Here is a 13,261-nt window from a genome sequence, read left to right on the forward strand (position 1 = left end):
ACGTATTTTATATATTACAGCTCTCAATAGATCTGTGCCCAAACATTGCATATGTGATTGCTTGAGTGTTTAGTACCTCTTCTGTAAAGCCGATATTTCGGAAGCACTCCTGAATGGCATCAAACTGCTCTTTATATTGTTTCCTTGACACAATGTCTTGCATCACTTTGCAGTGCTGACTGTCAATGTACCTGCAGATTCATGTTATGACAGTCAAATTAGTTTCCACATTGTGAGGAGCGAATGATGGGATTATTTGCATCACAAACCTGGGAGGTGTCCCATCTGGCAGCCTGTAAGTCTTCAGCTCGTCTTGGTGGTAAAGGCCGGCATATATGTAATAGAATATGTGGAAATTTTCCTCCCCTCTAAAGGAAAAACAAGCAGAAGTTAGATGAATTACTCAAATCCAACCGCAGGAAGGAAAAAAGCAAGGGCAGCTGCTTACGGAGCCTGTTTGATGACCCTCGACTTCTCCAGCAGGTATTCAGATATCTTGGCCCCAATAACCGCTCCTGTCGGCGTGAACTTCATCTCCAAGTACTTGCCGAAGCGACTGGAGTTGTCATTGATTGCCGTGCAAGCGTTTCCAAAGGCCTCGACGAGAGGGTTAACCTGCAAAATCTTCTCACGGAGTGTCCGATTGTTTGCCTGAGAGCAACAAAATAATTATTTCATGAACTCTGGTAGATTTTTAAGATAGTTTATGAAGTAGTTATATGAAGTAGTTAAGTCTGGTATTAATAAGTTAGAAATGATGATGAAACATAGTGACCAAAGAGCTACTATGCAGTACCTTTCCCAGGAAAGTAAGATGCTGAACAATTAAATGAGCACTTTCTGTTTTCCCAGCACCGCTTTCTCCGCTAATGATGATACACTAAACAAACGAGATAACAGTTCATCAAGCGGGAACACTGACATCATATACCATAATTTTTTCATATGTTATTTACCAACATTTCCTTGCTCCTTTGCTTTTGTCCAAAAGTTTCCAAATCGACATTAAAAAATAACTGATTGTAATTAAAAGAAATTGCTCTAAAGCATTTGTAAAACCTACAGTACTTTTTACAAAATAATTTTCATTATTATTCTATCAGTTTTAGGATTGCACAGTACAATGCTTCAACCTATTCAGTCACTTTTCTGGAAGATACCTGGTCTTTGCAGAATGTCACCATGCCTTGGTAAGCTGCATCTGCAGTAGCAAAGATGTGTGGAGGGTTGTCAGCTCGCTTTACGCCATGGTACAGCTTAGAGAACTAAAAGGGGCATAAAAGTATTCATGAAGACTTTTATTTTTATTACGGCTTTGAAGAAATTAACAACCAACAGCTTGGAGAAGACAAAACTCTGCAGCGTCACATAATATCAATATCGGATATCCAGTGAAGAGAAAATTTGAGGAAAAATGCATGCAAAGTTGCTGACTATGCATTAGAGATGTTTAGAGTAATTTAAAAGATTAAAAATAGTTGATTTAAACTGACTGAGCAGAAAATTAATTTTTAAAAATCTGATTTGGGGGCCAGATTGTTGCACTAACTAATATGACAATTGCCATAATAGTTGCTGTTACTGTGAATAAAAACAAAATAATAATAATAACAATAACTAGCCCTACAAATACAGTATCCACTAAAGCAGAACCTGCATCATGACTGGCATCCATTCATCATTTCCACTGTGTTTGTAAAAAAAACACAAAAACTATTTGTGACTGATGTGTTACCGACCTGAGGAGAGTAGATGCTGAGATTCTGGAAAGGATTGAGAGCGATGAGGATGTCACCGACGTAAGTGTACACCTGCAGCTCATCATACCTCTTGTGGAGATGGCTGATGATTGTCTCCTGCAGAAAAGAAAACACACACACGCAGCCTAAAATCAACAACTTTTCAGCTTGGGCTGATCAATGCATGACGAGATAAACACATAAAATCCTACCTCGTCTAAGAACTCCAGGTTCACCAGATCATCATCAGGACAGCTCTCTATTATGATGGTTTTACGAGTATTGATCCGGACGTGCCTGTATGAAGTCAAGGACACGAGATGCCTTTTAAGCCTGTAAAGTGACCACTAAATGAGAAACAGTAGTGTGACTGGCTGAATGTAATACCCAGTCACTTCCACGTTTTTCACGAGGCCCTTTAAGCTTTCCCAGGGGACAAAACTCCTATTATCACAGGATGTGGTTGCACTTTATTCATGTTTTGACCTATCACTCTCCAAAGAGCCCCTGTGGACAGAGGTCAACAAACCTCCAGCTGGCTCCACGAAAACCTCAGGGGAAACCACAGAGTGTGAGAAAGAGAGTAAAACAGAGCGGTGCTTGTGACTGCCTACTGCTTTGTGTGCTGTATGTGTATATGCACAACACAGAGTGGACATTTTGACATTTCTATAACACGTAATGCATCACAAATCTTAGCATGACTACCAATAATAGTCGCTTAGGACAACATGAATGTAGTCAATTCCACAGAGAAGAGACTGACATCAGCCAAACCTAACAGCCATAAAATTTTGACCATTTTTATCAGCGTAATATGGTTTAGTGGAGTCAATAATCCCATATACTACCATGAATCCAGACTCCAATAGTTAAGTCTGCATACAAAGCCTTTTACAAGTGAGTAACTACCAGTACTAGCTAGTCAATCTAGCCCTTTGCTGAGCTTAACCCACTTTGTTCCAATAAAGACTTCAGTGTGAAAATCTTGCTGGGAGCCAATTGTAGCAACATCCAGTCAAAGGCCATCTACAGTCTAAACAGAAAGTTAATAAAGTGTCACAAATCTGAGAATAACTGCCAAAAATAGTTGCTTAAGACAGCATAAAAAAATCAAACTTACAATCTTTCTTAAATTTAGGGGGTTATTTAGTGTTTTTTTTCAGCAATCAAATATTTATATTGTGCTAATAATATAAATATTCATTGTCCAGCCTCCTATGATAACCTTTTTATAATACACCAAATCACTGAAGGTTCTATTATGACATCATGTTGCACAGCAACCACACACCATTGGGCTAAAATGACCCATTTCCTTATCTTCCATATATGACACTTAAGCTCTGTAATGTTTTAATTTCACAACAGTAACAGTCTACTTTAGTAAATACCAATACACTCATTTTGTTATGCATCTCCAAATTGAATTTGCATTTCCATATAATAAATTACACTTATTGTCACATTACCTTGTGAAATCAAGGTTTCTGTATTTGTAGACCATATCAAGATTTTAATATTAGAAAAATATTTGTATATTTGTACTTTAAGGCAAAGGCATTTAAAGCTACTAGAATGAGTCTAGCTGGAATATAATTCCAGCATGTTATTTACACGTATAGGTAATTGTGAAATCCTCTTTGACCATGTGATTTTATATTTAATTGAACAAAATCTTTCATACCAGTTTTTCATTATATATACTTGAATGGGGTGGAAAGTGTGTGGCTGAAAGGGGAAGCAGTGCATTTATATCTAAACAACATCTAACACCCCTAGTTTTTATTTACTTTGGTTTTTTTATTTTTGCTTTTGTAAGTGTGATTAAGTACATCAGTTTATTAGCAGCACGACAGACTAAACAATACTGCAGCATGCACTTCTATAAATAACCAGTAGCTTTGTGGTTGGTACTATTTGGATGGATGGTATTTCTTTCACCACTTTTGTTTCCAGAGTTATTAACGTTCCAAACAAGAAAAAAAAGTAAATACAATTAAAAATGAATCTGACAGATTTTTTCTTTCTTTCTTTTTTTTTAGAAACCACAATAATAATATTGCCGAATGTACTCAGCGAAATCATATAGTAATACTGAGATAGCCATAACATATCTTAACCTAACCAGCCCAGTATTGGTATCATGACATTTTGACTTGTCTATGCTATTTTTTGTAACATGCAGCTGAAAGCCGTCCCAGTTTTCAAACAATATTAATAAGCATTTAATCAAGTGTCAGGTCAGATAAGTGGGCCATATTTAATTTCACTTCTTTGACTCGTAAGCCTGAAGAGCTTATGATAAAACAGGGTTAAGCAACAGTAACAAGTAACCTCTAAACGTGGACTAGTTAGGTTGCATTGTGCAACCTAATTTTAATGCTTGGTGGTTTGGGGCTTCAACAAAAGCACAAACAATTGTTTTTTTCTTTTCTTTTGTCACATTTGTAACATGCATCCATATTCCATTATAATAAATATACAATCATAAGACTAGCTCGAAATATAAATTCAAGCTTCAGGTTAGGAGCTTTTTCCTCATCTACTTTTTGAATTAATTCTCTATTCTGAATATAGTGTAAATGCAACAGCACAGAAATATGCTCGGTATGTGGTCCCTATAAAGTCAATCCCCGTCATCATGTCCCTTAGAGAAAGACTTGAGACCTCTAGCGTCTCACTCGCTCCTGCTTTGAAGTAAATCACACTATTCCACCTACGGCAGCTACTTTTAAGTTCTCTATGTCTTTATTCTTATCTGGAGTCATTGTTTGCTGATCTGTGGCATGAGAGACTAAACCAGGCGAGCCCAGTTCTCGCCCTACAAGCTCCTAATCCCATTATCCACTTTCACTGTGGACAGGAATTCGGGATCAGGCTCAGGCACAGACTCTGCACACTCCCGGGAGTAAACAGAGCTGGCACAACATCAAGACTCTCAGTCAAGGGCAGGTTCAGCAAACTCCTTTATAATGAAGATTAAGCAATGCCAAAGTCAGTATTTCTCCAGTAAACAGGAGACTTTCTGCTCTGTCGCTTGCTGCCATGTGAGTGTCAGGGTGAAGATTTAACTTTCAACATGTGCCTTTTCATATGGCTGCGTTCATTTTTTACACACATAAGGAGGTTGTAAGGTAGTTGCTATTTTAATTAATGAAGGAAATAACTAATTAGCTCATTAAAAGTGAACAGGCTGTAATGCTGCCATGTCACCTATTTCTGGGTGCAAATCTATATTTAATTATTCCATCATTGGGTTAATTGGTTGGAGAAGTGATGTGTACCAAGTACATCCACTGGACTAATTGGGACTTATTAATCTAAGGTTACTCAGCACAATAACTCCTTCTGAATTAGTCACACTGCCCTTACTTCTCTTTAATCACATACTGTAATTTCCATTACTCTGTTTCATCTTCATTTCTGTGCTGGAGTGTAAGAAGATGAGACCCTGCCCCCTACTGGACAGAAAAAATATCAGCACCCAATCCATGCCTATCAGTGAAATAGAGATCTTCAACATCCAAATGAACTAATACAGTTTGCATCTTTACTATTTCATAACAGGGAGATTTAAAAAAACAAACAAACATAAGATTTGGGATACTTACTTGGATTTGGTTTTGCAGCCTATTTGTTGCTGCTCTTGGATGAGAGCTGCTAACTGCTGACGGAGAGCTATGTCCTTGCCATGGGCCTGCTTGATGAAGGGGTGCTCCAGAAGGTGGGTCACAGATGGACGTGCCTCAAAATCCTTTATCAGACACCTTAAAGCAACAAAATATCACACAGTTACCTCTAAAACCCTCAGACAGACAAACTGTCCTTCATCAGTCTATAAATCAGAGTTAATTAAACAGTTAACTGCAGTCACCTGAACATTGCGGGGAGCTGATTTGTCTGGATCAACTGTGAGTGATACTCATACCAGTGCGGTGGCGCTTGCAAGTGTTTTTAAGCGTGGGTCACTAATCGATCCTTCTCCGAGGACCACATGGTCACTATCACCATGGCCCCGAGTCCAAACAAGCCCTGCTGTGGCACAGCGGCAGGTCCTATCTGTGATCTGCAGTGTTTGCCAGCAAGTGATGTCACTTTGTGATACAGGCCTGCCTGCAGCAACCCTTCAGCCACTGATGTCAGTTTGCTGATACAAACGCTCTTCTAATATTGACTCTTCAGCGCCACACACACACTGAAACACCCGCAGAACACATTTGGCTTCACCCTCTGACAGTTTTGATATATTGCTAGACTGGAAATCACTACCCGAGTGCCACGATACATCTACCAGACATTCAGATTCGTGCTGTTCGTTTACAGCCAGAGACTTAAAAGATTCTGAACACCAACAATTGCACTCAGAGGAAAGATAGGAGTAAAAACACTGATCTAGCTTCTAACACCTAATCGACACTGAAATTCTGTTTCTTTTATCAGTTTAGGCTCAGAAAGTTAATTCCATGAATTCATTAGCGTCAGAACATTAAGTGGAGGTTGCTGCTATTAGCAAGGCTGTGCTGCTGGGAGACTGAAAGGCAGGCCACTTTGTCATAGGAGTCAGTTCTTTGGCTGCACAAGTGCAGACACCGGTGATGGATTTATTATCCCCCCCACCCTCCGCCTCAGTTTCCTCCTTCCATACACACACACATACACAACAAGCCTGACAGGACTGTCAGAGGGTTCACAAAAAGCCTGCAAAGCTTGATAACATTGTCCAGCCTCCTCACATTGAACTCTGGTGGGCTTTGTTTGAGGAGATTAACTTTGATATGATATCACACAATCCATTAACCCAGATTACAGAGCTGCAATCCAAAGAGTAGCCAATAAAAACCAGGACAATGACATTGTAAAAAAGTAATATCTGTGCTGATTTAAGGAGAAATATGCCTCCTGACCAATCAAAAACTGAAGTGACATAAAAAAAATCCAACAGGCCTTTGAGGCAGATGACGTCTGCTTGTTTTTACTCTTTTTTCCACCAATGCAATCAGAAACCATCCCTACACAAATAACCCTCCAAACAAATTGAATTTATTTTCTCATTACGGTTAAGGCCTGCACGCCTCTCTGCAGTAGATATTAGGGTTGTATTTTCTAGGCCTCCACTACAAGCCACCTCTGACATTATTAGCTTTGCACAGTGTAGGAAATGATAAGTTATCCGGCCCTCAGATAGCACTGATAACTCAGGTGAATTAGTTTGTTCCTCTGTGGCAGATTTATACAAAAGAAAGTCAATGAATAGAAAGAGAGGTTGATAGAATCGGGCAATAAAATATCAATTTCAGTTCCCTCTATATTTACATGCACATTCCCCCCTGATGTACAGATCTGTCTCCATATGTTTTACAGTTTCACACACTCATTGCACTACTAAAATAGTAATGCAAAAAAAAAAAAGAAAAGAAAAAAGATTTGTCTTATTATTTGTCTTATGTGTGGAGGCACTGTGGAGGCACTGACATGGTATTTTTTATTTGTTTATTTGGATTCCCATTAGGGTAAGGGCAGCTGATCATTTAGGGGTCTCCATTAAAAACACACATCAACACGCTTCAGAACGACATTAATAAAGCACTAAAAATAATAAAAGCAAACAAAAACAAAACGAAAACAGATTTACGAGAGTCACGTCTAAATTAAATTTCAGAGGTCATGTTTTAGTGACCTCTTCAATTAATTCTGTTTTTTTGTTATCCGTCTGTAGAAAACAGCTCTCAGCTGACCAGCACTCACTGGGTGTATCACATAATTATGACAAAAACAAGCCCAGCTCTTCTTTCAGTATACTCTGTGCATGAACAGACGACTGGTGACATAAAAACTGCCATATGTGAAAACTAATAACTAATGAATTAATAATTATTCAATTAATTACCCACAGTTTTTATTGCTTTGTACATTTGACCTTTTCTTATTTGAAGTTTCCTCTTTTATTTGAGGCAATGTAATGAAAGCATTATATTTAAAATTATTATTATTATTTTTCCAGGAACATTTAATGTTTAACATTCTTCATGAACATATTTTGAAAGGTAGTATTACTTTATCCAGTAAATGTAAATCTATACAATTTTACAGACTTTTGGTGTATGTCAGGTTCTTCTTGTAAATCTATGGCTTTAATCTCAGACCTTTTTTTGAGATAGGACAGTGGAGAGAAGACTGAAAAGCTGGGAGAGACAACAGACAACACAGTATAAGGCCACGCAGTGGATTCTAACCATGTCCTCTGCAGCAGCCTCACAGCAAACAGTCTGCCTACTGAACCCACTGAGCTTTACCAGCACCCAAGCTGAGAAATTCTCAGAATGATTATCCTCTGAGCTCAGTATTTGTTATAGTATCAATGGCACTAATACGACATAATGTAGATCACCCATAGTTCTGAGATACAGTATTTTTAGGTTGCCTTGGTACTCACAGCATCTTTAAGGTCACCTCAAAGATCTTCAGTGGCATTTAAAAGGTTAATTCATAAGCTACAGCTTGTATTTCAAAGCTGAAGCCCACTGTGGATCATAATCCTGCTGTGAGAGCAGATATTGTCTCAGTTTCACTTTTATGACATAGCAGATAACAGTAAAAATGTTCTGTTCTTGAAATGCTGCTCCTTTTTTCTCCTTAATACCGTTTGTGCTGTGGATAGAAGTCTGAGCTTCTGTCCACAGCACTTTTTTTTCCCAAATCAATTCCTGTAATGCTTCTATTTGTTTCTTGTCACCATAAATCAGCAAAATCTGTAATTTCCCGCAGGAGGCCCAAATATGAAATGTTTCTTTCTTCACAGCCGTTTCTGTGAAAACGACCACTTTTCTACAAAATCTTGACTGTACGATGACAAAGGCTGACAGGCTGAAGTCAGAGGAGACTTACTGGCTGATGAAATGGCTGAAACTCCTGCTCCACTCTTCAGGATGTCGTAACGTGGGTGAGGGATTTCTGAAACACAAATCAAAACAACATTTTAAAAAAAACAAAAGCTAAGGAGATATTAAAGGAAATTCGCATTAAATGATTATTGCTGTAAATGACCAAGATTGTCAGTATGTCTCCTGAATCATTTGACAAATGACGGCTGACAGTTAGAGTGCGACCATCAGACTCTCAGAGGAGTCTGATGGTCCGAGGACAAGCTGATCGGGGTCCAGGTCTGTGGCAGCCAGAGAAAAAGTGACAAATGATAACTGCTCCTCCACTGTCTGGCAGGAAGCATCTGCCATTGGGAGCCAAAATTATGGGAGCTAGTTATACCTCTGTCAGCAGCATTTACGGAGGCCATCCATAATGAGCCTAACACTTTTCAAGTGTGCACGATGACAGGAAGCAGGTCTGTATGAGGAGCCAAGGCTGGAAAGAGCCTGAGTACAGTCATCTTCACCAGGAGCCGTCAGCCTGACAGCCGGAGGCCGAGCTTTCTGTCACTGTCAGGCAAACAGTGACACACCTGGTCAATGCATTTACTGACTGTGTTAATTAGATCGCACATGCTGCTCTAGAAAGCTGCCAGACAAGCAGAGCAAAGAGGGAAAAACACAGTTTGAATTAAAAATGAAAACAGTTTAGTTTATGAAAAACACGGCATATGTTTAATATCTTTTTTTAAAGATACAAGGACGAGGGGGGTGTTAGGGCACAAAATCTGTCATTTTCTACAGCACTAAGTTAGTCGAGTCTTTGATAAGAATTCAGACAGGCAATCCTTTCCAAAGTGCAGATCAAAGCCAGTAACTGACTGCCTCAATGCAACCTCTAATATGAGCCCGAAGACACGTTCTCGCCTTGATGTCGTACCATACTGCTTATACGTTACGTAGTCAATATAGCAGCGCACTGCTGATAACACTGTCAAGAGCGCTCATTGTGCTTAGCGAACTCAGGCCGCATTTTTTCCTTCAGTTTTTGCGAGTACTGCCAGCTAATATTGTAAACAAGAATGGCTTATTCAAATTTTGGACCAGGCAGAGCTCGTACTGTCAGGCTCGAGTCACTGTGGATCGAGGCAAAACCAGAGAGGTGTCAACAACCCCTGACAGCTGTAGCAAGACAAAAATAAAGTCAGTAAAATGTCTGAATATGATACTAGATATGCGTAATTTTTAAGTCCTGTATTTACCATAGGACATAAAATATTACAATTTATATTCAAGGAGAAACTTAAGAAGTACTTTAAGCCTCTCCATAGTCTATTCTCCAGCCTGGACACACAATGCAGACATTGCAAACAGCACGTGTGATTACAGTCAACATCGTCATTATAAAACCTGACCGTTCTTCAGCATCTGAAACAAGCAGTGACACCCTTTAAATTTCACAAATCAACTAAAGCCACACTTAAGGTTTCAGTACCTTACACACTGCTGTTGTATTCTCCAGCTTGCATTAAGCAGAGACACAGTGGCCTTTATATAAGCTTAACAGAGAAGGAGTACCAGGGCCCCAAATAAAGACTTAGTCAGCGAATGGAGCACATACTTAAAATTTTGGCTCATCCATCACTGCCGCCACAGCACCAGTACTTCTTTGAGCATACATGCATGAACACTGAGAAACTACAGCTACATTTATCATGTCCTTGGTAGCTACATCACCAGTGCCTCCAGTCCAGGACAGTACACAGCGACGGTAAGATAACTGCATCAAAGGTGGAGATATGAGAAGCCTTTAATCGTGATTGGAAAGTCATCCAACCAGACAGTGATTTCCTGTCAGGGATTGTCAGTGTCAGATAATGGGAAATTTGGAACATTAAGTGTACAATTACTTCACTACACTGACTTTTTTTCCTACATAAAATGCCAATATAGAAAAATCAAGGCGATGTGGCAGGTTTTTTACAGTAACAATGAGCGATTTGATAAAACATCGGTGGGGTACACGGTTTCAAAATTTAGCATTATTTCTGCCAGTCATCTGTGACAGAAAATGTGGCAGGTTTTCAACCCTGATCATCCACATGTAAAATATTTCATTTTTGCTGGTGGATGAGGGATTTTGAGCTAAGAAAGCAACTAAGGATGGATGCGTTTTCTCTCAGTCTTAGCTCCATAACCTGTTAAATGTTCATCAGCAGTTATTGCAATAAAAAAATAGCATTTAAAACAAAGCCTAAAAACAGCCTTAGGCACAGATCATTGTCATAACAAGCTACGAGGCTACCAAAGTCTGGACCTTTTAAAGAATACAGTAGAAATTTGTACAAATCACTTGGACAGTCTGACAACCTAGACGGCTTTTATTTTGAAAAGACTTTAGGAAAAATTGGAGAATTGTTGGCCTCTGTTTTGGCGTTTAGGAGGTCAGCTCAATGCATAACTCATGAGGAATCCTAATTGGTGAATCAGAGGCACAGCGAGCCATTGAGTAAGCAATTTTCTCCCTTGTGCTATTTTAATTTCAGGGGAAGGAATAATCTGTATTTTGACATTTTGTTTTATTTCATTGTTTTATACAAACAACACTCTGCGTTCATATTTTTATAGACACTGTTGCTCCTGCAAAAGAGGGAAGCTGTACAAAATAAAATCCTTTATAGCTTTCAAAATTTCTGGGTTTGATTGTGTTGCAGCTTTAGGACCTAGTCTCTACAGAACAATGGCCTTTTCTACTGGGGCACAGTTTGAGGAATAAGGAACCTCACTAATTTCTAACCACTGGTTACAGCACAGGGCACATACATGCTAACATTTCTATATCCACCAGCAACCTTCAGGATTGAAAAATGAAGCCAAGCTAAAGTGCCAGATCTGCAGTTCCTTCAATGGCCACCACAACAGAGAGTGATTTGTTCACACAGGTAAATGTATGCTTGGATAGGCTGAGGCTAAAATGGGAAAAAAATGGGAATATTGATTAATTAGCTGTTGGGGTTTTACTCTACCTAGTCCACATTTTTATAGATATACTGGTAACCTGTCCAGAGTGTACCCCACCTCTTGCCCTATGACAGCTACAATAACCTCCATCTCCCTTGAACATTTACAAAAAAAATAAAACTAATATTGAGTTCAACTTATTGCTGCCGCCAACCACAACAGTTCCAGTTCCTCATGTGGACCTCTCGTCTCTATCTGTGGTGGCTTTCAAAGTTTGTTTTTTTTAATTAATATTTGGCAAAAAAACAGGTTTGTGCTGCACTTTTGGTGAGTAAAATAGCGATAGTAATACTAGTATACATATCCTGCTTTATTAGCAGGTGTCTGTTTCTGTGCGCTCCACCCACGCAGCTTATGAATGCAGCTTCTTGATCGAGCTTGCTAGCATCAGCTGCTGAATTAGCACTCCATCCTCTGGTCTAAATATGGCAGTGTTTGCCATATTTAGACGACCAGCATGGTGGCAGAAAAAAGCGCTGACACCAAGGCTTCAAAATATGGTGTCCTGAAAGCAATAGGGGACACCACTTCTGTTGACATCTGTTCTGCTGCACACACTATAATACAAAACAGCACTCAAGTCTGGATATCTTTCCTTCAGCTGAATGATTGTGTTAGCCTTTGTTGCCTCTGACAAGCCATCACTTACTTTTATTCTGCTTGTCCTGGTCTTACTCAGACACATACATGTACTATCTAATACGTAGCTAATATCGACAGGGGTAACGCTGAATAAACACAACCTTGGACATCTTTGCCAGCCGCCTCTAAGCTTTACAAAGTATTTTACACACACTTTGGTTTGACTTTACATGGAAACTGTGAGGCTGTGTGGCAACGAGAGCACTGGCTCAAGCAATTAACCTTTCCGCATATTAAATATCAGACACCATCTTCGTCTTGAGTATCTATAATTAGTTTTGCAGTTGATTTTACAGCTTTGTCCTCTGACATGCTCCATTACCTTCATTCATGGTCACCATGATCATCATACATCTGTCATACGCACTCAAAACAGCAGGTAATAGTTAAAAAAGCATCATGTACACCTTGGGTTCAATTTAGAAATTAAGCAACAAGCATATGCATGCTTCAACAGGGTGTCACAACTCATCAAGTGTGTGATTTTTCTGTCGCACAAACAGACCATTTACCAAGGTGCCCCTAATTCATCGAGCTCATCAGTGTCCTCTCTGACGGCTGTCAGAGCTTCTCTTATCATCCATGGTAGCCTGCTGGGATGAGAATCATTTCCACCAAAAGCACGGCCAAAGCGGTGACATAATGGCTATCTGCTGCTGGGCACAGGAGTGGCCCCACACATGGGCAATTAAATCCACAGCTTGACTCGAGAGACTGTCCAGCAAACAGCATAGGAAAGCAAGGAATGTGATCCACAACTGTGCATATTTGTCTTCCTTTTTACTATCTGGATGTGTTTCAGCTGAGAAAGAATGACTAAGTGGATAATACAGAAAAGATTAACTAGCCGACAGTGAAACCTTTAGCCTGGAAACACATTACTACGTGCAACTGTAAAATACCAGAGAGATGAAAATGCTTATTACATGTTTTAGCGCTTACACAGGTTTCATAAAACATGCACCACTCAAGGACAATACTCCAGGTAGAGGC

General features: G+C 39.4%; 1 protein-coding gene across 2 annotated transcripts in view; it reads right to left on the reverse strand.

Moving 5' to 3' along the window:
* Positions 1–13,261, reverse strand: part of myo3b (myosin IIIB) — a 70,144-nt gene that overhangs the window by 41,306 nt on the left and 15,577 nt on the right. For both annotated transcript variants that reach the window (XM_040028130.1, XM_040028131.1), the window contains exons 9-17: positions 8,628–8,693; positions 5,354–5,509; positions 1,952–2,036; positions 1,740–1,856; positions 1,161–1,265; positions 797–880; positions 449–651; positions 270–368; positions 77–191 (exon numbers count right to left, since the gene is read on the reverse strand). In XM_040028130.1, the coding sequence (XP_039884064.1) occupies positions 77–191; positions 270–368; positions 449–651; positions 797–880; positions 1,161–1,265; positions 1,740–1,856; positions 1,952–2,036; positions 5,354–5,509; positions 8,628–8,693 (1,030 nt within the window). The remainder of the gene's footprint in view (positions 1–76; positions 192–269; positions 369–448; positions 652–796; positions 881–1,160; positions 1,266–1,739; positions 1,857–1,951; positions 2,037–5,353; positions 5,510–8,627; positions 8,694–13,261) is intronic.

The sequence above is a fragment of the Simochromis diagramma genome, unplaced genomic scaffold (assembly GCF_900408965.1).
Source record: "Simochromis diagramma unplaced genomic scaffold, fSimDia1.1 OVJJ01000343.1, whole genome shotgun sequence".
NCBI classification, from domain to species: domain Eukaryota; kingdom Metazoa; phylum Chordata; class Actinopteri; order Cichliformes; family Cichlidae; genus Simochromis; species Simochromis diagramma.